The following is a 23,136-nucleotide window of genomic DNA, read 5'->3' as shown; positions in this document are numbered from 1 at the left end:
TAGTGCTGACTAAAATCGATCGATAGGGAGAGAGAGAACCAGTTGAAATCTTACTGTTGGTACTGATCGATTCAACAGTCAATCTGTCGGTTGCTTACCCATCCCCAAATTCACATCACAAATTCAAAACAAATCAATCAAAATTCACAATAAATTCAAAAATTCACAACAAAATCACAAATTTATAACAAAACTTCAGGAAGAGAGGTGAACTGGAGAAATGAGAGGAGAATGAGAGAAGTGAACCGTGAATGACAGAGAGCTTGGAGAGACGTTTCAAAGAGGAGAGATGAGAGATGAGAGAGCCTGGAGAGGTAAGGGACAAGTCGAGGATGAGAGATCTTGAAGAGATGAGAGGCAAGCTTATCAACATGAAGGAGGAGGGGAGGGGAGGGCTGCGGGGTGAGAGATAAGAGAGAAAAAAGAAAGAAGATCAAGATGAGGAAGAGGGAGGGGTTATTAAACCCTAGATCTAAACGACACATGTTGGTGTATTAAACATAACAGTGTCGTTTCACTTATATATATTTTTTCTATACATTACGTGTAAAACAACGCCGTTTAAACCACTTAAGTGAAACGACATCGTTTTACTTAAGGTATATATATATATATTATATTGGCTGGTTCGACGGTTTAAACCTAGTTCAAATTAGGACCGAACTAGCCAACATTAGTTTCTTATATTTTTTACCGCCGACCGACCGGTTTTAGTCTGTTCCTGACTCTAGCAGCCGGTTCCTGTAGGCAACGGTCGGTCCCGTCAGTTCCTGTACACCCCTATAATTGGTTATCGCTTTTAAACAACAACCAGAAAAAAGACACATCAATAATCTATTATGGTACTTTTTGCATAACTCCATTTTCATTACCTTCATGTTGTCGTTGGGGAAAAGCAGGAATATAGTGGAATAGTTAAGAGACAAAAAAATTTTAACGTCAACAACACCCAAAGAATACCAAATGCTATAACAAAACATGAGGGTCGCACACCAATGAACAGGAAGTAAGGTTGAGCTAGTTTCAAAGATCTAAAGCCAAGAAATCTTTGGGTACCAGGCGTGCAGAATTGCAACGACACATTAGACTCAAAAAAAGTCTAGACAGCGCATGAGGCTCACGCACTTGTTAGAAGATAACGTTTTGGCTCATCTTGTAGATCGGCCTTTGAGGAGAACAGTGGTGTGACATGTATACACTTTTGGCGGCCACAAGGTAGTAGATCAAACATTTTCTAACCTAGTATAAAAAAAAAAAGTAGAAAAAAATAATGAAAATACTGTATGGACAAGGGCTTGTAGGAGGGGAAGGGTGATAGAAAAACTTTTTAAAATTTTAGATTTAGATCCATGGTTGATTTAAAATCCAAATCCAAATCCAAATCCAAATCCAAATCTAAATCCAAATCCTTATATCCAAAGACAACCCTAAAAATAAATCCTCTTCTTAAAAGAGATGAGGCTTAGCAGTAGCAGGGGCACATGTAATCCCCCATCTCTGCCCAGTTCAATCGGGATGATGGCATCTGGCACCATTGAGATGTATCCTAATATAATATCGAGAAGTTTTACCAGCATCCAAAAAAATAATTGAATCGCTACCTTGCTCAACTTCATGTTCCATTATACGGACCAATCCCAACAAATAAAAATGATTTTTCAGCTGGGTATGATTTCAAGCCAAGCATCCTCTTAAAAGGTGGAACAAAGTAACATTAACGGAGGCAAGGCCTCAATCATGACCAAAGTATTACAAGGTTTTGCCAGTTTGAAACAAGCTATTTTGCCTTTTTAAGCAGGGTAGAGGTTCGAAACTCAGCATCATCTCGGATGAAACTCCACCAAATATAGGTTAGGGGGATAGTAGTGGCATGCCAAAGAGCATGAGCATCCACAAACCCTTGATATGGAGGGAAATCATAGATTTCTAGGAGCATTGCAAGGCCACCACCTACAACCACCACCCACAACTTCCAGCGAGAAGGATGTCGTGTGACACCAGCCCATATTGCCCATAGGAGAAGCTGGGTCACACCCATGAAAACACAAACTTTCATGTTCCACCCTGTCAAATGTTGGAGAAATAAAGTCGTCATAATAGCACCAGAAAAAAAAAAGGTTAATTACAGGAAAACTTAGGAAAAGAAAATGAAAAAGATGTAATTCATTCATATGCTCTCTCTATCAACTCCCTACCAGTGAATAAACAGAAATATCTCACCATAATTATAAACAGAAAAAGATGTAATTCATTCATATAATTATAAAAGATAACTTTAAGCCCAGATAGTGGACATGTAAAGACAGGGATTATACCATAATCTAGTTTATAAAAGTTCAGGTACAATATGTGGGTGGTCACAAATGCGAGCAGTGGAGCAGAAACCATGACTCTGGCAGCCTCATTCCTCACATTGAAACTTCTTAGGATGGCCAGAATAAGGGAGTACCCAAGTAATGCCACTGCAGAAGAGTAGTCCAGCTTCTCTGTCAATTCCACATCTCTGCAGTTAAAAAGGACATCACAATGATAAGAAGTGTGATGAAACGTAAGCAGAAAATTAAAAAAGAAAAAGGCAGTAAAAAAAGCAGTAATACAAAAAGCTATAATACTGCATTCAGTTGCCGGAGTGGCTACCTTCTTGCTTGTGGTGGGTGAGCTAGGGAATTAGCAAAGTTTCTAACTTTTTCTCATTTTATGAGTTTGATCAGAGAATTAACGTTTTAACAGTTCCATAAATTTCTAGCATATAGAACATGATAAGCTTCTATACTTTCTATAATTTGGAAGGCTGCTCCACTTTGCCTTATGTGGACAATGTGGAGGAAAGTTTGTACATTTGAAGGCATTGAAAACTTCATTATTGAAGTCAAATCAGCTTTCTCCGTTCTTAGTACGGGGTCTGTGACCATCAGAAGGGTTTCTGTTCCAGGATTTTTTTTTGTTTAATTTGTAAATTAAATTGATATTGGATTGTGATTCATCAAGGAACTCTCAGAAATTGACCACATATACTTGAGTTTCTTCTCATATTAATCAAATTTTCAGTACTTTTTAATGATTATTACTAAGAAAAATATATAAATCTATACAGCTAGTAAACATCGAACAGACACTTTTATATGTGATCTAAACTCTTTCTATGGTATTCTGTCAACATTTTTTTGTATAAACAAACAGATAGTTATAAATGTCATTTGAAAAAGAAAAATTGAAGCAGTAAAAAAACTATTGTTGGTGGATTTGATGCCACTCAATTAATAATTAAATTATTATAATTATGCTAATATAGATCAAAGTGAGTTGGGGCATAAGAAGATGCTGCAGTTTCAATTTGTTAAACAGAGAGTGACTGGCTTGTCCTCTAACTCCCATCAAGACAATAATGGACATGATGTTTATATGAACAAATCAGCTATCACTCTTGTACTCTTGTTAATCTAGAACAGCCCATAAGGCTACAAATATACACATTTGTATCATCCCTCATACAAAAAATAGATGTAAAAAGAAAGAGACGTAAATATCATACAAGTATATATTTATCGATATTTGGGCAGAGAAAAGTATTTCTTTGATGGTGCTTTGGGGTCAACCGTATTAGCATGCAACTATTTTGAGCCATTTTGGACTTTTACATCTACAAAGGGCAATTCCTTAAAATAGAGCAAAGTTTCTACATCTCACCCTGACCGGTTTTGTTCTAATTTAAATTTCTAGTTATTGTGTTATGTTTGATTGCATTGTTACCAACATTAATTACGTTGACAATCTTCTGGTGACATCCACACATTCTAGCGACAGGGTAGACATTGGATTTATGTGGGACTAACAGCGACCTGTGTCTTTATACATGTTACATAAATTTTAAAACAGGTTAGTGTGGTAAAAAAAGAAAACCCATATACAAACCCAGTTTCAATCCAGCATTGACAAGCTGAGAGCATTAGTAAAGAGTACAAAATATCTAGACAGATTATGCAGCTAATAGCATCAATTATTCATCATCCTAGTTGAAGGGCCATTGAGCCAGATAAACCTTCTAAGCAGCAGGAGAGCACAAACTAAAATCAAACTAAACATGTATTCATGTGGGTCTGAATGTGTAATTGTTTATGTATTTGTGTAAATATAATTATTGATGTGTGTATGTATAAAACCAAGATTTAAGCAAACATGCACACATTCATTTTTTTTTTTTTTTTTTTTATAAGTAAACGGTAGTATAAATAAGAATAGGCAAAGCCCAGGTATACAAGGAGGTATAAAAGAGATAGGACCTATCTAGTTGCTAAAAAAAGAAAGAAGAAAATCATGTATATTTAGGCCATTAAAATCTACAGCACTAGCCCAAAGAAGTAAGGTGCGGAAAAATAAAATTCTAAGATGCACACATTCATATACATGCCTATATTTATAAAAGAATAAAGAAAACAAAATTAGAACACAAAGAACTTACCGACTATGGAAAACAACACTCCAGAACCAGGAGTTCATCGAGAAAAACCCATAGATATGCCACAAACTGGCAAATTCATAGTACGCCTTTTTATTCATATTCAGGGGCAACTTGTAGTATAGAAGGATGAAAAAGGATAACCAGCCATGAAAATGAATTGCAAGATTTAGCGCAGAGAAAGCTACAGAAACAGGCTCCTGATTGATTAACATGTCAAGATATAAATATATTAGCATCTAAAACCAACTCCATATTAAATATTTAGTTTAGGTTATCAGAAGGCAAACCTGAATCCCATACACACGCTTAAATGGCCATTTACCATGGTATTTGACAGGGCCCTCACCCAATGCTTCTCTTTCTTTCTCTCTGTCAAACATACAATAGTAACGGCAATCACTTTGGCAATCCCCTTGTTTCCACTGCAAGTAAAGGGGTTCTTGCATGTACCATGGACCATCACTGGAGACACCTTCTTTAGAGAAATTGCAGTCTGGAAAGCATCTTTGACCAACACATCCAATTTCTTCACATGTTTTTACACAAGCTCTAAAAATCAAAACAAAAAATAATATGATAATTGTATTAGGTAAACAAAGGCAAATTTTATCCGCATGAATAACTGTCATGCAAAGACCAACATAAAACTAAATTAATAAAAGAAAACAACGACAAGAGGTCATATTCAAGGCACTTGTGAAACTTAACTAGAGACACGACAACACATCCATATGAAAAATGGAAATACAAACGCTTTATCTCTTCATCTTATTTCCGATCAGATCTTGTTTTAATATTAATTACATTTGATGAAGTCCATAATTAAGGTAGACATTGTGTGAAATATGAGAACAGGCACAATGCCAAAGAATATTAAAAGCTGTTTATTACACATGCATATCAGAAAAAGGTTACGCAGATAGGAAATCTCCTACGACATCAATTACCATCTATCTGGTTTCAGCTCAAAGACTAGCAAATCATTTGGATTTATTGCGTTTAAAGAAATGTCTCTCGGAAACAAAGAGCATAAAACTGTTAGCAAATGAGTTTATATACATACATATATATATATATATATATATATATATATATATATTAGCAAATGAGTTTTTAAAAGAAGTAGAAAGAAAAAAAAAATATGCTGAGAACCAATAGCAGGCGTGTACTAGGTCGATATGTATCATATTCAACCGTATGTCAGATGATCTTTACTAGATTTATTTCTTGACTTTTCTATGGCTATTTAATAGACTGACCCATCAAAAGTTTGAATCTAACATATGTGATAACTTTCCTGCATCTGGTTGTAGACGCCAAAATCTATATGACGGGTTAAGAGATATATCTCCCATATATTACTCAAACGAAACCTGCACTGCTCAGGACCGAATCAAGGATGCTGCTTCCTTAAAGTTTCCGGTTTCAAGAAATAGGAGTAACTCCAAACAAAAGGCGAAACCTTTTTTTTTTATAAGTACTTTGAACAAAGGGCGAACCTAAATGGTTATTAGCTTTAGCTGAACCCTAAAGCAACAAGATAGTGTCATGCAAACATTGATGAAAACTTAAAAAGGAATCACAAGTAGCTCAAGAAAGCTAAAGCCAATTTCACAACCATAAAACACCACTTCAGAAGATTTCCTCCTCTTCTTTTTTTTTTTTCCCTGGAGTCATTCTACTTGCAAGCCAGTGTGTCACACCATCCACACTTTTGACGTGGCAAGATTTGATTTGCAAGATTCAAATATTTAAATTTTTCTTGCAAATTAATCATGCCATATCAGCAGTGTAGAAAGTGTCTTCCACACTGGTTTTCAAATAGAATCTCTCTTTTTTCTTTTAGCCTTTTATGGGACAAGACAACTTCAAAAGAATAGAAAATCTTCACAGAGGTTTAGAAGACAAAAAGAAACAATGGAACAATTAAAGAAAATATAAACCCCACAAATTAAGAAAAAGTAAATTGACACCCTCCCTCAAATGTAATTTTTTAAATAAATAAATAAGAGGCCCACAAAATGCTTCAGAGAAGGAAACAACAAAAAAAGGCCAGTGGTTCCTACAAAATGTTTAATAAAGGATTAGAACAAGGTTGGAGTAAATAAGCACCCATACCTGCACAAATCTAAAGATACCCTAGACTACTCATCAAGGAATTCACGAGGACTGGCAATGGCCATCCCTGAGAGCATAGATAGCAGTCCAACGATTAGATTGGTTCTGGTAACATTGGAAAATATACTTTGTCTACTTCCACTTACTGTTTTTTCTCCTCAAGTATCAGAAGTTAAGAAACTTACATGCATGCTTGGTTTGTTTATTTGGGAAAGATATGATCATTAAGAAAAAAATAATTGTAATTTAATTGTTAAATTAAAAAATAATATAATATTTTTATGAGTATATAATTTTAGAGCTGTATTTACTTTAAGAGAGGTATTTTTTTGTAAGAAATTTTTTTATTGATATGAATAAAAGTCTAGGCGAAACCCAAGTACACAAGACGTATTCAAGAGTGAGTGCCTAGCTAGGTGAAGAAGAAATAGATACAAGAAAGTCCTGAACATTAAGACCATTGGAATCTATAGCTATAGTCCACAGAAACAGCATGTTGAAGAAGAGACTTTTGAGCTCCTCCATTGAGCACTCCTTCGATCATTTCTCTCTCTCTAAATTACTTCGATTAAATTCCAATACCCTCTTTTGTTCTTCATTTAATGAGGCCGGACATTCAAATTGCACCCTACTCCTCATGAAATGCAGTACGAGAAAAACTTATTCACTAAGCAAGAGTAAATTTTTTTAAGTGTTTGAGATTGTTACCTTGTAACTTCCATTAGTTGAGACCAGTCACGTGTGGTTTTGCCACATGGTCCATACCACAAAATTGTTCAATTTCGTAAGCAAATAAAATTTAAAAATAAATGTCAACGTTTATAAAGTTGTAAAAAAAAGTTATCAATAGGCATGGTTTGATGTCCCTATTTACGATATTTTTACAGTTACTTGCGGGACCTAGCTTTCGATTAACCCTGCACTCAAGAATTTGTTTCAAGCTTCACAGTGTAATTATTGAATACCTTGTTGTGGGGGGGAGAGGTCTATCCAGGATCTGCTCTCTCCTTTAAAGATTCAAATACGTTAGTGTCACAATTCAGTTGACCGTGCTAGTAGTGGACCGAGACCATAGTGGGCTTATGTAATACCCCGCTCCCCAAGTTTAAGAATAAAATCACTTTTAGAAATTCTCCGGGAAGCCGGAGTGCTACTACTAAACTTGACTTAAAAATATATTTTTTTTTTATTCTAAAGGAAGTGTCACGTACAAAGATTTCCTATAACACAATCATTCTTTATTAAAAATGCTGAAATCATAAATGAGAGTGCGCGGAAGCATTTACTAAAATTTCTCAAAGTTCGTGTTATAAAATTATAACTTAACATCTGTGCACATGATCTAAGCCAATGTCATGCCTCCCTGGACTAAGTCTCATCCTGCAACTCTAGCTTCATAAATATTTTGACTTGGGGTGGTTTAAAAACATAAAACAACTAAAATGAGTCGATGACTCAGTAAGAAACCCATCATAACGTAAACATACTTAATATAAGGTTTTTCATATACTGAGAATTAAAATCATAATCATTTATACGTATGTTTATGACATGCATGACGTATTTTGGCTTATCTAACTTATCTTATTTATCAGACTAGCCCACACATTTAACCATGTGTGTAATATTATGCACTTGCCCCACATCCAGTGGTTGCAAGAGAAGCCGCTAATAGTGTTCTAGCATACTATAGTAGACCACACTTAAGTCCGTGGCTTTCACATCCACGCTTATGGAAGTTTATGTGTTTTATGCAACGTGAAATGTATGAGATGCATAATACATACATAACTATAATATGCAGAATAAAACATGATGAATGACGTGCTTGCAAATATCATGACATGCGTAGTACATAAACACTAGTTTTCAAAGAATTGGCCTTAATAATAATATATATAATTAGCTAACGTATGCTAATCTTAATCTATGATCAAGTTACGTACCTTGCAACATTAATCCAATATTTTTGGCATGAAATCAATCACATGAACTAGAAGGATAGAGAAAACGTGAGGGATGTTATGAGAGGAATGACGCAGTTGGCTATTGGCGTGGTAAACGTGGGACACGCACAATACTGGACTAGGTATCTTAGGTTTGGCCACTGCACTTACAGAGGCTTATGATTTTTTCCAAATAACACATGGAAGAGAGATATTTATAGAGAGATCTGGGAGAGGGTGCCGACGAGTTCGAGTTCGACTCAGTCGCGATCGTTCAAGAAGAGAATTTGAATTTAAAAACATAATTTAATAGTTCATTCAATGTAGGACTGATAGTAACTGAAACTGCGTAAAGGACTTCAATCAGTGATATTTTAAATTGAAATAAATTTCTAATGACCGATCTTTAAATTCTAAAAGGAGTCTAACTCATTCAATAGATAATAAATGAGATTCAACGTAGTTATTGAGCCTAATTAAAACTCCTAATCAACTTCAATAATTTATCGCTCGTGGACTTATTCAATATAACCTATTAAATATAATTTAGGCCTAATAAAAATTATCAATATTCTGAACTTAGAATTATTGGGCTAGGTCATTACAGCTTAGGTTGGTTGGAGTCAGTTTAGTAGATCATGTTTCGGCCAGTGGCCATTTCGTTTATTTACATTGTCCATGTGAGTCAGACCATAGCCCATTTACTGCTTGTTATGAACTTGTATTCATTTTACTGTCCTGTTTAAGTTGGCCTCTGGCCCATGATAATAGAGTGTTAGTATATGTAGTGGAGGAGGCATTTGTATCGATATGCAAAATCTGAATAAATGAAAAAAGCCTATTTCCTTTTCTATCCTCATCTTCTTCCTCTTTCTCTGGAGGTGCTCCCCTTGAAGTGAACAATTCTCAGTGTATTTTCTTCAAGCAATTTGGGGTGTGTTACAAATTGGTATCAGAAAGACACCGGTCTCTATGCTATCAACCCATGGAAGAAATTATTGCATCTCTACACAAAATCAAGGAGCAAGTAGAACAAACACAAGAAATATGCCACGTTATCCTACAAAAGTTAAAAGATTTCAGGAACAACTACAATGAAATTTTAAGCTAGTTGGAGCATGAGGTTTGTGTGGTGCAGGAAGAACTAACAACGGCGAATTCCTAGTCAAATCGCCCCTTCGACCAAAACTGCCTCCCTCATATCCAGATTGGGATTCCTAATGGCGAAACTATCAAAGGTAACCACGAGATTTCTGAGCCTGGTCTCAACACTGGCAGTTCCAAAACCAAGGATAGAGCCCAAAGGAGAGATAGAGCAAGAGAAGGGCTAGAGAGAAAAATGAGATGTTGTGCGGTTTTGGGAATTTCTTAGAGATGGAAAAGAGCACCACTGCTACTCCAACCTCAAGCTTCACACTCATATTCTCATATTTGGGAGTTTGATTCTGGTGGAGTCAATTTCATGAGAAATATGCCACGTTATCCTACAAAAGTTAAAAGATTTCAGGAACAACTACAATGAAATTTTAAGCTAGTTGGAGCATGAGGTTTGTGTGGTGCAGGAAGAACTAACAACGGCGAATTCCTAGTCAAATCGCCCCTTCGACCAAAACTGCCTCCCTCATATCCAGATTGGGATTCCTAATGGCGAAACTATCAAAGGTAACCACGAGATTTCTGAGCCTGGTCTCAACACTGGCAGTTCCAAAACCAAGGATAGAGCCCAAAGGAGAGATAGAGCAAGAGAAGGGCTAGAGAGAAAAATGAGATGTTGTGCGGTTTTGGGAATTTCTTAGAGATGGAAAAGAGCACCACTGCTACTCCAACCTCAAGCTTCACACTCATATTCTCATATTTGGGAGTTTGATTCTGGTGGAGTCAATTTCCAGTGTCTCCACTTCTCACACTCTCTTTTCTTCTATGACTGCAAAACCTTCAGCAGCCCTCTGTCCTCGCTCCGAAAAACCATTCTCAGAAACCAATTTTTTCCTACATTCTCAGAAATTGTTGAAGACCCATTTTCATTTGTCCCCATCAGTCCCGTATTCAATCCTAGAACCCACAATCTCAGCCACACTGCAAGGCGCACGACTTGCAATGGCTTGGCACCTCCTACCGTTACTGTCAACAATGGTGGAAAAGCGGATGCTTCTCTACTCAAATGGGCGTCGAAGCCTTGCATTATGGGCATTGATGACGTTGAACGAGGCTTTGTTTTAGGACCTATGGTGTACGATTGTTTTTACTGTGTTTGCTCCCCTCAGAAAACTCTTTCCCCGTCGAACCTTGTAGATTCAAAGACACTAAAAGAAGAAAGGAAGGAGGAGTATGAAAAGGCACGGGCCTGCCTTTTTAGGTGCCCTAGCAGTCTTGCCTCAGATAATACACACTCTCAGACCCCAACTGACGGGAAAAATAATTGTTTGGGCAAGGATGAGAGTGAAGGTAGTAGGAACTTCATGTTGGCGTTTGAGAGAGATTACAACTTCAGAAGGCCGAATTTTGCATGTGCAGGGTTCAAGATGTGTAACAGCTTGGAGGCTTCATGGTTTCCATTCAGTTCTTTGGATATGGCGATTACGAATCAAAGGAATGTGCTACTCCAACAGGTTGAGGGACCAAAATTACTTGAAGAAATGCTCGTGATATTATAGAGAGTGCTTGAAGAAAGTGCCCCAATTCTTGTTGCCTCACTAACCATTCAGCTAAAGGATCTTTAGAAATATGAGCAAAAGCTCTTTGGATCAAGTGGTACTGGGCAACCTTGTTCCAACAGTCTTTGCACTTGCAGGCATGCCTTTGTTTAGTTTCTGTTTCCCAAGGTACGCTACTCTTGTGAAAATGGTTGACTGTAGGGATTTGGTTAGAGCAAATAAGTTGTTTGATGAAATGCTTGATAGAGGGTTAAAACATGAAAATGTCACATCCTCAATCTTACTTGGGTTTGAAAATGTGTTTCAGCAATTTGGTGGAAATTAATTGAGCGACAGCTAAATCCAAATAAAGTTTAAAAAAACATGGAGAAGGTTGTCATTTGTTTTTTGGATCTTGATGAAGCAAAGGTTAAATAGTTTAGGGATACAATTGAGAATAATTATTGGCTTGAACTCCTTGTGGATGATTTGCCTTTATGGGGTATTGTTGGTGCGTTGCATCCAGATAAGAATAGTGAGAAGCATGCCCTTTTCACACATAAGAACCTTTTTGCTCATTTATTTGATGTATTGCCACCTAATTGGCCTTTTGATAGAGGAAAAGAAAATGAAATGGCCCTGAGATTCCCTCCTCGCCTACTATCTATTGTGCTCTACTTTTACTCTTCCCAATTCGCTTCATTCATTGAAATCGATTCCTACCCTAGTCCCCTCAACCTCGATCAAATGGCAAAAGAACCAATTCGTGTTCTCGTTACTGGAGCTGCAGGAAAAATTGGATATGCTCTCATCCCTATGATTGCTAGGGAAGTGATATTGGGTCCCAACCAGCCTGCAATCCTGCACATGCTTTGATATCCCACCTGCTGCAGAAGCATTGAATGGGGTGAAAATGGAGTTGGTGGATGCTACATTTCTTCTACTTAAAGGTGTTGTTGCTACGACTGATGTTGTTGAGGCATGCACTAGGGTTAACATTGCAATCATGGTTGGTGGGTTCCCAAGGAAAGAAGACATGGAGAGGAAAGATGTGATGTCAAAAAATGTGTCAATTTACAAGTCTCAGGCTTCTGCCCTTGAAAAGCATGCAGCTGCAAACTGTAAGGTTTTGGTTGTTGCCAACCCAACAGACACCAAGCACTGATATTGAAGGAATTTGCACCATCGATCCCTGAGAAAAACATTACTTGTTTGACTAGACTCGATCATAACAGAGCCTTGGGCCATATTTCTAAAGGACTAAATGTTCAAGTTTCAGATGTGAAAAATGCTGTTTTTTGATAAGCAAATGTTTGACTAGACTCGATCATAACAGAGCCTTGGGCCATATTTCTAAAGGACTAAATGTTCAAGTTTCAGATGTTAAAAATGTTGTTATCTGGGGAAAACACTCATTGACCCAGTATCCTGATGTCAACCATGCAATAGTGAAAACACATTCGGGAGCGGAGCCTGTCCCCGAGCTTGTTGCTGATGATGCATGGTTGAAGGGAGAATTCATAACTATCACTCAACAATGTGGAGCTGCAATTATCAAAGCTAGAAAACTATCAAGTGCATTATCTGCTGCTAGTTCTACTTGTGACCACATATGTGATTGGGTGATTGGGAAGCAATTAAATTTCTCACTCGTTAATGTAGCTGGAAATGATGTTGTACAGGGAATTAAAAAGTTCATACTAGCATTTTTGCGGCAACTCATGAGATTCACCATGCTCCACGCCTAGAAAACTTGACATCGCACTCCCAAGTTAAAGAGGGCAAGGAGATAACAGATACTGAAATTCTAAAATGGGCAAACAGAAAAGTGAAGAATGTCACAATTGATTCTGAGCCTTTCAAGCCCATTATGGTGTCTCTTTACCTCTGTGACAACAAATTTCACACAAAAACACTGAATGAACTTCTAGAATTTGATGGAAAAAAGCTTATCTCAGCTACAAAGGAAGGATTGAAGCATAACCGCACCTTGTGGGCAAGGTGCTTGAAGGGGGAGGGTTTGTCACAGTTTAGTTGACCGTGCTAGTAGTGGGCCGAAACCATAGTGGGCTTAGGTTGGTTGGAGTTAGTCCAATAGATCATGTTTCGGCTAGTGGCCATTTCGTTTATTTACATTGTCCATGTGAGTCGGTCCATGTCCCATTTCCTGCTTGTTATGATTGTTATGAACTTGCCTTTATTTTACTGTCCTATTTAAGTTGGCCTCTGGCCCATGAGTTAATAGAGGAGTGTTAGTATAGTGGAGGGAGGCATTTGTGTCAATATGCAAAATCTGAATCAAAAAAGCTACTTCCTTTTCTACCCTCATCTTCTTCCTCTTTTCTCTGGTGGTGCTCCCTCGAAGTGAGAAATTCTCAGTGTATTTTCTTCAAGCAATTTGGGGTGTGTTACAGTTAGGCTGTTAGTTGAACCATTGCCAACATGTACTAATATGTCAAGAGGCCAATGTTATATATTTTGGTCCTCACATAAATCTAAACAATGTAGAAACATTAAAACCTATTGAACTAAGACAAATTTACATAGAGGTTTCATGAAATATTTCAACAAGCTGCCTTTTATCTTAGTGAATACATAGATTAACAATGCACGAAATCATTACACATCATCTATAAGAGTAAATATATTTGATTAAAGATCTCCTCATGCTGGAGTTGGCAAACCGGACTTATTCAAACAAATAAGTCTGAATAGGCTTATATTGGGTTTATGAAAGATTGATGAGAACATGTGAGAATATTATGTTTATCATGCAGCCCGTTCCTTTGACAATATCTGGATAATGTCATTAGGAAACACGCATGGATGAAAAGCACACAAACAAATGGATGAAAAGCACACAAACAAGGGCATAATTACTTTTACGTAGACACACAAAGAACTCTACCTTTCCAAAGAAAGGGGGCCTTAATGCAATAACCTCAAATGTAATCTTTATTGATGAAACTCAGAAAAAAGAAAAGAACAAACCTATTGCATCATAATTCCTTCAAAGAAATAGTAGGATAAAATAGAAACAAAATTACCTATAATGGGGATCAACATCACCGGCACTAGCATCTAAACCTCCAAGAAGACATGAAAGCACCGCAACGAAAGAAATCAAATAGCGATCCATCATCTGTTTGAAAAATGAATCAAAACACAAGTTTAGAATTAGATCAAGAACAAGATTTAAGGTCTATATTATGATAGCGGCAGATCTTGACTAAAGTGCACTTTTTATATCACAACATAATAACCTTTTAAAGCTAATCTTTTCTCCGTCTTTTCCCTCTTTTTGGAGTGTGGTGTGGGCGAGGGAGAGAAATACTTCAACGCAGATTTGATTTCCACTAGACAATGGAGAATGAGGCCAAAGCGAGGGAGTGAAAATTGGAGGCAAAAAGAGGGAAGAGCATTCCACCAGTCAGTGAGGTTGCGCAAGCAGATAAATGGAATGTTCGGACCTCAATCATTTTTCTCCGCCTCCCCGTAATAAGGTGGGTAACGCGGAAACCTCTGATCGGTCAAAATAATGGTAACTACGAGCTTTGCGAACTCTTGTTCTGTTTGAAAAGTAAGTTGGGATTAGATTGGAGGAAAGTAAAAAATTTAATAAAATATTATTTTTTATTTTAAAATTAAAATTTTGAATTATTTACTATATTTTATTTAAAAATTTAAAAAAATTATAATAATAAGATAAGTTAAGATGAAATTAATTAAGATAATTTTACTATCTAAACCAGACCTAAATTGAATGACACTCGCTATATAAAAAATAAATAAATAAATAAATAATAAAATAAAATAAAATTAGCTCAAACTTCTTGAACACCTAATTTTCTTTAATAGTAGGACTCTTGTATTTTCACTCAAGATCTTCTAAATAATTAAAATAATATTTAATTTTTTCTAAATCTCTTTTATAAAATCTATTCATATTGATGAATAAAGATTTTGAAAATTGAATAAAATATTTTAAAATATTATTTTTTTAATATTATTTTTGTTATTTAAATTTGAAAAAATTGAATTATTTATTATATTTTGTGTGGAAGTTTGGAAAAGTTATAATGATTATATGAGACATGATGAAATAAGATAGTTTGGTTTGTGTAACCAAACCAGTCCTTAGTTTGTTAACTTAGATGGCTCATAGCCCTTTTAAGCAACCCACATTGGGTACCCTAAAATTTATTGAGTTATTTTGTTGAGTGTGGCTCGACTTTGGCTCGAACGAATCCCAAACAAATTATTCGCTCGACCTCCACTCAACAGTCAACTTGAGCCAATGCCAAGCAGATTGTTCACTCAGCACTTTGCTCATCACGCCGCTGGAGCGAATGTTTAGTTTTAGGACTTCTTACATCGTGGAGTATATTTACATGTTATACGTTATGTATTTTACGAGTTGGAGTGTCTTTGAGAGGCCAGAACATAGAGAAAAGAGAGAGAACTCCTTTGTGAGATTTTGAAAAATCATTGGGTGTATTGTGGCTTTTGGAATTGAGAAGTGATTTGTGATACCTCTCTTGTACTCCATTTTGTGATAATGAATTCTTTGAGACCGACTCTACCAGTGGACGTAGGCTTGTTCTAAGCCGAATCACGTAAATCGTGATATTTTTTGTGTGATTGTAGAATTTTCTTTTATTTACTTCCGCTATTATATTTCAAATTAGCTGTTGATAGCCAATTAATCCCAACACACTGGTATCAGAGCGCCAGGCTCTGTGGAAGATCTTGAGGGATGGCTATGGAAAAGTTTGAAGTGGAGAAATTCGATGGTCAGAATAGTTTCAGTTTGTGGTGCATCAAGATGAGGACCTTGTCACGATAATAAAGGTTGACGAAAGTCTTGGAGGAGAAGGAACAAAGGAAAAGGAAGAGAAAGTGCTTCGTGCATTTTTTTTTTTTATCTCCTTCTATGGAATTTTGAGTGAAGTGGCCGATGAAAAGACCATCTCGATTCTTTAGAGGAAATTGGAGAGTCTATATTTGAAGAAGTCACTCACCAACTGTTTGTATTTGAAGCAACAACTGTACACTCTCCGAATGAAGGAAGGTACTCCTATGTCCGATCATCTAGATGAATTTAACAAAATTATTATGGATCTAAGGAAGATTGATATTAATCTTGATGGTGAAGATCAAGCTTTAATTATGTTGTGTTCATTACCTATATCATTTGATAATTTTGTGAACTCAATGTTGTACAGTAGAGATACCATCTCCTTGGTGGATCTAAAATCTGTTTTGAATTCTAAGGAGTTAAGAATAAAATTAAGTGTATAAGTTATAGATAATCAAGCCCATGGCTTCTTTGTGAAATATTTCTCTAGTAGTAGATTTAGTGGAAGAGGTTTAGATCAGGGTGGGGGCAATTCTAGTGGCAGCTCTAAATTTAAAAAGAAAAATGTTAAATGTCACTACTGTCATATATTTGGTTATTACAAGAATGAGTGTCCCAAATTAAAGAATTAGAAGGAAGGTAAAAGTTCATCCAATGTTGTTAGCGTTGAAGAACAATCTAACAACTTTGATTATGTCCTAGCAGTCAGTGGCTCTAACGACCGTTTTGGTGACAAGTGGGTCATGGGTTCAACTTGTACGTTCCACATGTCTCCTATGAGAGATTGACTCACTACCTACGAATCAGTCAACGGTGACTCCATTTTGGTTGAGAATGATATGGCTTGTCAAATTGCTTGGATCGGTTCAATCAAGAAAGTGTTTCATCTTATCTGATCTCATCATTACAATTTTTTTAAATTTCCACACAAAATATAATAAACAATTCAAAATTTTCAAATCTCAAAATAATAATAATATTAAAAAATAATATTCTAACAATATTGTTTTCAACTTTTATCTTTCATCTAAAGTCATCTTATCTTATCTCTGAATCCAAACCAGCCCTAAGATATATGATGGAACCGTTAGAACTTTGTCTAACGTTCAATATGTTCCATCTTTGAAGAAAAATCTTATATCTTTAGACATTCTTAACTCCTTTGGTTATCAGTATTCAGCTGCAGGTGGAGTCATTCGAGTCTACAATGGCTCTTCAATGGTAATGACAAAGAAGAATGCAAATGGTATTTATTTTCTTCTTGGTGAGATTGTGATTGGTGGAGCTACATCTTCGGACATTCCAGATTCAAGTATTACTAGTTTATGGCATATGTGATTGGGTCAGATGGGTAAATGAGCATGGTCATTTGTGAGTAGGCAGTTTTTTCTTTATGTGATCAAAAAATAGGGAAGCTTGATTTTTTGTATTGGCATTGTATTCTTGTGAAGTAGTGCAAAATCAAGTTTATTACAGTTTTTTTTTTTCTTTCTGATTTTCGAGATACATCTTGTGCAAGGTGGTTCCCCATTTGTACTCATTTTTGTTTGATAACCATTTTGAGAAAATGCTGGAATTGTTTTTCTGAACTAGTGAGTGACATGTTTGATGTGTTCAAGCACTTGAAGGCTAGTGATCTACAGACAAGAAGGTAGAGCATTTTTTAGACCGTACAGTTGGGTCCACTTAACAGAAATAGGATAGTTGAATGGAATGAATCAAACTCTTGTGTGAGAGCTCGTAGTATGCTTTCTGGTTTGCCAAGCTTGTTTATAGATCTGGGTGAAGCAGTTAACACAACTTACTATTGGGTGAGCCTTTCTCTTCCATAGCTTTTCAGTTGTTGTTTTCATAGAAAAAGAAAGTAGGATTATAACAAGAAGTTGGAGTTGCTGGAAGAGCTTCACAATAGAGTGCAGGTAGATATGCTTATGCAAACTCTGTAGTGTACTTACTTTGGTAGAAAATATTTGTTGTTAGTTTTCGTGTGTATTTAGATGCCATTGTTCAAGCACACAATCTGTATAGTGGTGCATTGCTTTTCTGTGAAAAGGTTGAACCTCTTCATTAGGACCAACCTTGTGATTTGGTAAACTTGTCTACGAAGATGAAGACTTTTGGGTGGAAATGGGGTTTTCAAGAGATAGACATTGTGCGTTCCGTTTGGGAGTTGTGGAGAAGTTTTGTTCTTCGATCTTTGGTAGGCATCTATGATGTTTTTATTGTCAAATGGTGAAATTCAATTTGATGTAATTCATTTTTTGTTTTAGGTTTGACGAAATTTAAGCCAAGGTGGAGATTTGTTGAGTCTGGCTTGATTCCTATTGAAAATGTCATTCTAAAGACTTGGCTTGATTGTGGCTCAACCTTAGCTCGAGTGAATTTTGGCTCAATAATCCGCTCGAGCGAATTCTAGACAAATTGTTTACTCGACCTTCACTTGACAATCAGCTCGAGCCAACGCCACAACGCCAAGCAGATTGTTAGCTCGACACTTCGCTCGACTCGCTGCTTAAGCGAATGTTCAATTTTAGGGCTTCTCACGCCATGGAGTATATATACATGTTATACTTGTATTTTATTATTGGGAGTGTCTTTGAGTGGCCAGAACAAAGAGAAAAGTGAGAACTCATTTTGTGAGATTTTGAGAGCTCATTGGATGTATTGGGACTTTTGGAATTGAGGAGTGATTTGTGATACTTCTCTTTTACTCCATTTTGTGATAATGAATTCTTTGAGACCGACTCCGCTAGTAGGCGTAAGCAGCTTGTTCTAATCTGAACCACATAAATCTTGTGTTCTTTGTGTGATTGTCGAATTTTCTTTTGTTTGCTTCTACTATTTATATTTCAAAATAGCCGCTGATAGCCAGTTAATCCCAACATATTTTAAAATACTATGCTATGTGTTCGATTAATTGAGACATCCAACACGCTTTCTCTTCTTGAAGCTGACTTGGCATCCTCAAGAATTGGCTAAATACAAACTTTAAAACTCCTTGGAGAGATGCATGAAATGGTTTTGCAATGAAAGCTCGTCAAAATATTATCTAGCAAGTTAAAATATAACTAACTTGACTAAAAAATTGTCTATATTGGTATATGCATGGGATAGCCATCACAACTTTTAGCTAATATATATATATATATATATATATATATATATATATATATAAGGAGAGTAATGATTTATACAAATCTCAAATAGACAAGTCTCACATATTCTCTTTATAAAAAAGTAGACCCCACCATGAAAAATGTAAAAAGTAATATTCTTTATTAAAATGACCCATTTTTTTACAAATGGCGCCTTGCACAAAGCTTGTCTATTTAGAGTTTGTACATAACATTATTCATGTAAGTATACAACAGCTTAGGCAATAATTTTTTTAATGCTATTTCTCTTATCTCAAAACTTATTGTTTCCATTTGATAAAGAGTAAATCTTCTCATTTGTAGGTTTAATTATTTTACACCCTACACCCTATGTGACAAACCGAATTCACTAAAAAATAAACCGATTCTGCCCTAAACAACTTTTCTCTTGCCGGAGACCTCATTTCCTCCCCTCTTCTCTATGAAACGATTATGCCCCAATAGGGGTGCTACCCGACCCTTATGGGTCGGGGTAGTACCCTCCCCACCCTCACATGTGCTAGAGCTGGGGTATTCCACCTCGCCCCCGGTGTGCGGGGGAGGGGTACCCCATCTGATACCGGGGTGCGAGGGCTTACACCCCAGTCGTCCACCCTCCCCTCCTCGGGCGGCCGCATGAATGGGTCACAAACCTAATCAGGATTCTGGGCCATTAATTGGAGTAAAAAATAAAAAATAAAAATACAAAATTTAATAATAAAAATAAAAAAATAATTTACAATTATAAAAATTATTAATTATGTAGTATATGATCGAACTTCTACTCCATATAAGGTCAGTATTTTGGAGTAAAAGAAATATTAATTCATAAAAACAATACTGTCTATATATAAATCCATATTCGACATGCTTTATAATTACATAAAAATATTTACATACGAGATGGATTAAGAGCAAACTCTACTACTGATCTGAGCTCATCATCCCAATTCCCACAATCAAACAACGCATGATAATTCTCATCCGGTCCATCCGGACTTCCAATTGGAAAGCCTGAAGATGATGGAGGACGTTCATGAGCCACCGGCACCGTCGCGCTCAACTGGCCGACTTGCAACTGGTTCCTAATCTCATCAACATGCATATGATTAACAACAGGCTTTCTTTCATCATGATCATGATCATTATAATATACGAACGGAGTAGTACTACTCCCAAAGTTAATGTAACCTTCTCGATTGTTGGACTCCAAACTGCATGCTTCAGAGCTTGAGTAATTAGCTGTATCATGACGTTTAGCAGATAACGCTCTCCAATCCGGCGTGTACTTCCTATGCGACACATTTCGCTCGAAAATCCGACAAAGTGTCCAGATTTCCTGTGACGGCATGCATGGAAAACAACATGAAAGCATGCATCAAAATTGGTGTCTAATTAATTAAACGTTTTCATAAGAATAGCCTGCAGTTTAATGAAACGATCATATATGCATATTTTTTCTTACAGCTTCGGGTGCAGTACTACTTTTAGCATTGGAAAGGTTGGTGTTGTTGTCATGATCAGCAGGAAGGCGAAACTCATGCATCATCCAGTCAGTTTTGGTGCCTTTTCCTGCACTTCCGCGGTAGTATACTAATGTTTTCTTGAGGCCAATGCAGACATGATGGCTTCGACGATCTGCTGATCCTTTCGCTGAGTAGACTTGTTTGTCGATGCCTGTTGCTTTCCAAAATCCAGACCCTGTTACTCTGTTGGGTCGTATGCTGTTCCTATACTTTCTCCCCCTTTTGCAAAAGAAGTACCCCTCTGTGTCTTTTGCAGTACTTCCAGCAGCTTCTGCAAATCAATAATATATAAGCAAAATGTGTCATGAGAGAGAGAGAGAGAGAGAGAGAGAGAAATATATACAGAAACTGCACCTTGGAAATGAACTGCTACACCAGCTACTATAATTGTTTCTCTATGCAATATTCCTAAATTATTCTCTCCTTTGCAAGAGAGTACGTAAGGGTTCTTCCTTTTCCCACATAAATAATATATGCTTTGTACGTAAATTCCCATAAGCAAAAATAAGTACATGATCTGAATCGGATGCACGCTTTAATTCTTTTCTATATATGGATATCAAGTTATCCTATTTTAATTTGTTTCATAGCATTTAAGAAAGAGAACAGATCAAGTCCTTTATCTGGAACGAATTCAGCACAAGAATTAACCCAAAAAATAAAAAAAAGAAGAAGATCTGGAGATATAAAATCCGTGCATGGGTGGTGGGGTTTGCATCTACATATGCGATTTTTCAGAAACCCTAAAAATCATAATAATCTTTCATTTGTGCCTGCACTTGTTACAAATTAGGCGCCTACGTTAAAGAGAGCTTAGTTCTGAAAGTCCTAATTTTGATCAGAGCCCCATGGATCGGTTTTTCAAGTTGAAACAAAGACAGTATCAATATACATACATACATACATATATATATATTTACACACACACAAATATATATTATATGTTTGTAGGTATATGATATATCATGCTGTACCATACAGATCGACAGACAGAAAAAAGGAGAAAAAAAGAGAGAAAAACTATAATTAATTACATAATCCTCACTTGGAAGATTCCAGGGATCGTATTTGTAGATATCGATTTGTTTGATGAGTTCAAGACGTGTTGGTTTCTTCTCGACCTTCCGACGAAGATAAAAGCCAACGAGTTCTTCATCTGTTGGATGAAACCGAAATCCAGGCAGTGGAACTTCATCATGACCATCGTCCTCCTTACTAGTATCTAACTGCATCTTACTGCTCATGATCTTCTCCAAGTACATGAGACGTTCTCTAGCTTCTTCCCAGCTCTCTAGCTATATAGTAGCCAATTAATATGGTAATTAGAGAACCAATTCTATATATATATATATATATATATATATATATGAGAGAGAGAGATATTATCGTAGGTATGATGAGCTAGGATTTTAAAGGGTCAAGTCGGCTGACTTTTAGGGCTTTGGAGGGCCCAATTAAGAAACTATCTAGCTAGAATACTAGAGGAAGTCTCCTTCAATAATTGTCTCTGTGTCCCAGTTTTGACTTTAGAAAACCATAAGAAAGTTTCCAGTCTAATGATCAACAAATACATTTGCAGTGTAGCTGGCTTAATTAGTATCAATTATGCATGCATACAGCCAACAAAAAATTAATGGGTTTTCTCGTATAATAAGATCTTTAATTTGCCTGATTGAACTTGATGATTATCTTACAGTACCCATGAGACAGATCATAGACATATATTAAGGTTGCGTTTAGTTGCAAGACTCAGTTGAGTTTAGTCTAATTTTAAGTTGAATCTAACATCTAAATACCTAACTCTCAAATTACTAAACTCAGCTGAATTTAGGAAATAAACTTATAACTTTATAATATTTTTATTCAATTTTTTTTTCTCATTTCCCAAAACTTAATAAAATATTTTAACTCGAGCTATTTTAATATTATTCACAGATATTTTGAGATATTTTTTTTAAGTATCCAAACGAGTCTTAAATGTTTAAATGAAGTCTATAATATTATCCAAAAATTATACACAAGCAGTAGAACTACTCATATAATATATCTATCACACATTAGATAAAATATTAGACCATCCATTAATTCGATCAAATAACTGAAACATCTTTATTAAGTCTTCTCCATATATACAACCGATCGAAGTAATTACAAAATCTCAAGTACGTTTTAATTAATATATATATGTTGAGTCAAGGACGTACAGGACAAAATTAGAAGGATGGTGGAGTAGTACTCGTCAAGATGTATGTACTGGCTAGCTAGACCCGACTAATTCATCACATGACAAATCATCACAATTTAATGAAAGTACAATATATTTTATTTGGACCCAGTCTACAAGTATACGTACGTAGTCTTTATATATATATATATATATGAGTATTGCTATTCATAAGCCTCACACATCACACACCACAATTTTTTTATTTTTTTAAATTGTTTTTGGTTTTATTTTTCTT

General features: G+C 36.1%; 2 protein-coding genes across 3 annotated transcripts; both read right to left on the bottom strand.

Annotated features, from left to right (window-relative positions):
- Nucleotides 1–1,586: 1,586 nt before the first annotated feature.
- Nucleotides 1,587–14,712, bottom strand: LOC121234926 (post-GPI attachment to proteins factor 3). Its single transcript, XM_041131068.1, has 6 exons — nucleotides 14,420–14,712; nucleotides 14,204–14,298; nucleotides 4,747–5,008; nucleotides 4,460–4,656; nucleotides 2,316–2,503; nucleotides 1,587–2,064 (listed from the first exon to the last, which is right to left on the bottom strand). The coding sequence occupies exons 2-6, from the start codon at nucleotides 14,296–14,298 to the stop codon at nucleotides 1,778–1,780; spliced, it is 1,029 nt and encodes a 342-aa protein (XP_040987002.1). The 5' UTR covers nucleotides 14,420–14,712; the 3' UTR covers nucleotides 1,587–1,777.
- Nucleotides 14,713–19,969: 5,257 nt separating this feature from the next.
- Nucleotides 19,970–22,001, bottom strand: LOC121234014 (transcription factor JUNGBRUNNEN 1-like). 2 transcript variants are annotated; one of them, XM_041129810.1, is made up of 4 exons: nucleotides 21,720–22,001; nucleotides 20,614–20,945; nucleotides 20,340–20,487; nucleotides 19,994–20,233 (listed from the first exon to the last, which is right to left on the bottom strand). In XM_041129810.1, the coding sequence occupies exons 1-4, from the start codon at nucleotides 21,934–21,936 to the stop codon at nucleotides 20,208–20,210; spliced, it is 723 nt and encodes a 240-aa protein (XP_040985744.1). In that variant the 5' UTR covers nucleotides 21,937–22,001; the 3' UTR covers nucleotides 19,994–20,207. The 2 variants fall into 2 exon arrangements, with proteins under 2 accessions (XP_040985743.1, XP_040985744.1); XM_041129809.1 differs by having other exon boundaries at nucleotides 19,970–20,487.
- Nucleotides 22,002–23,136: the final 1,135 nt, after the last annotated feature.

This window comes from Juglans microcarpa x Juglans regia, chromosome 6D (assembly GCF_004785595.1).
Source record: "Juglans microcarpa x Juglans regia isolate MS1-56 chromosome 6D, Jm3101_v1.0, whole genome shotgun sequence".
In the NCBI taxonomy this organism is placed as follows: domain Eukaryota; kingdom Viridiplantae; phylum Streptophyta; class Magnoliopsida; order Fagales; family Juglandaceae; genus Juglans; species Juglans microcarpa x Juglans regia.
Note: the sequence above shows the minus strand (reverse complement) of the source record. Positions and strands in the feature narration are given on the sequence as shown.

What these genes read in the sequence shown, in the direction of transcription:
- LOC121234926 (XM_041131068.1), bottom strand. Translation starts at nt 14,298, where the DNA reads ATGATGGATCGCTATTTGATTTCTTTCGTTGCGGTGCTTTCATGTCTT. An exon ending in AGCGTGTGTATGGGATTCAG is followed by an intron (nt 4,657 to 4,746) that starts GTTTGCCTTCTG and finishes TTAATCAATCAG; the next exon opens with GAGCCTGTTTCTGTAGCTTT. An exon ending in CTTTTATAAACTAGATTATG is followed by an intron (nt 2,065 to 2,315) that starts GTATAATCCCTG and finishes AACATTTGACAG; the next exon opens with GGTGGAACATGAAAGTTTGT.
- LOC121234014 (XM_041129809.1), bottom strand. Translation starts at nt 21,936, where the DNA reads ATGTACTTGGAGAAGATCATGAGCAGTAAGATGCAGTTAGATACTAGT. An exon ending in CGATCCCTGGAATCTTCCAA is followed by an intron (nt 20,946 to 21,719) that starts GTGAGGATTATG and finishes ATTGATTTGCAG; the next exon opens with AAGCTGCTGGAAGTACTGCA. An exon ending in GTAGTACTGCACCCGAAGCT is followed by an intron (nt 20,488 to 20,613) that starts GTAAGAAAAAAT and finishes ATGCCGTCACAG; the next exon opens with GAAATCTGGACACTTTGTCG.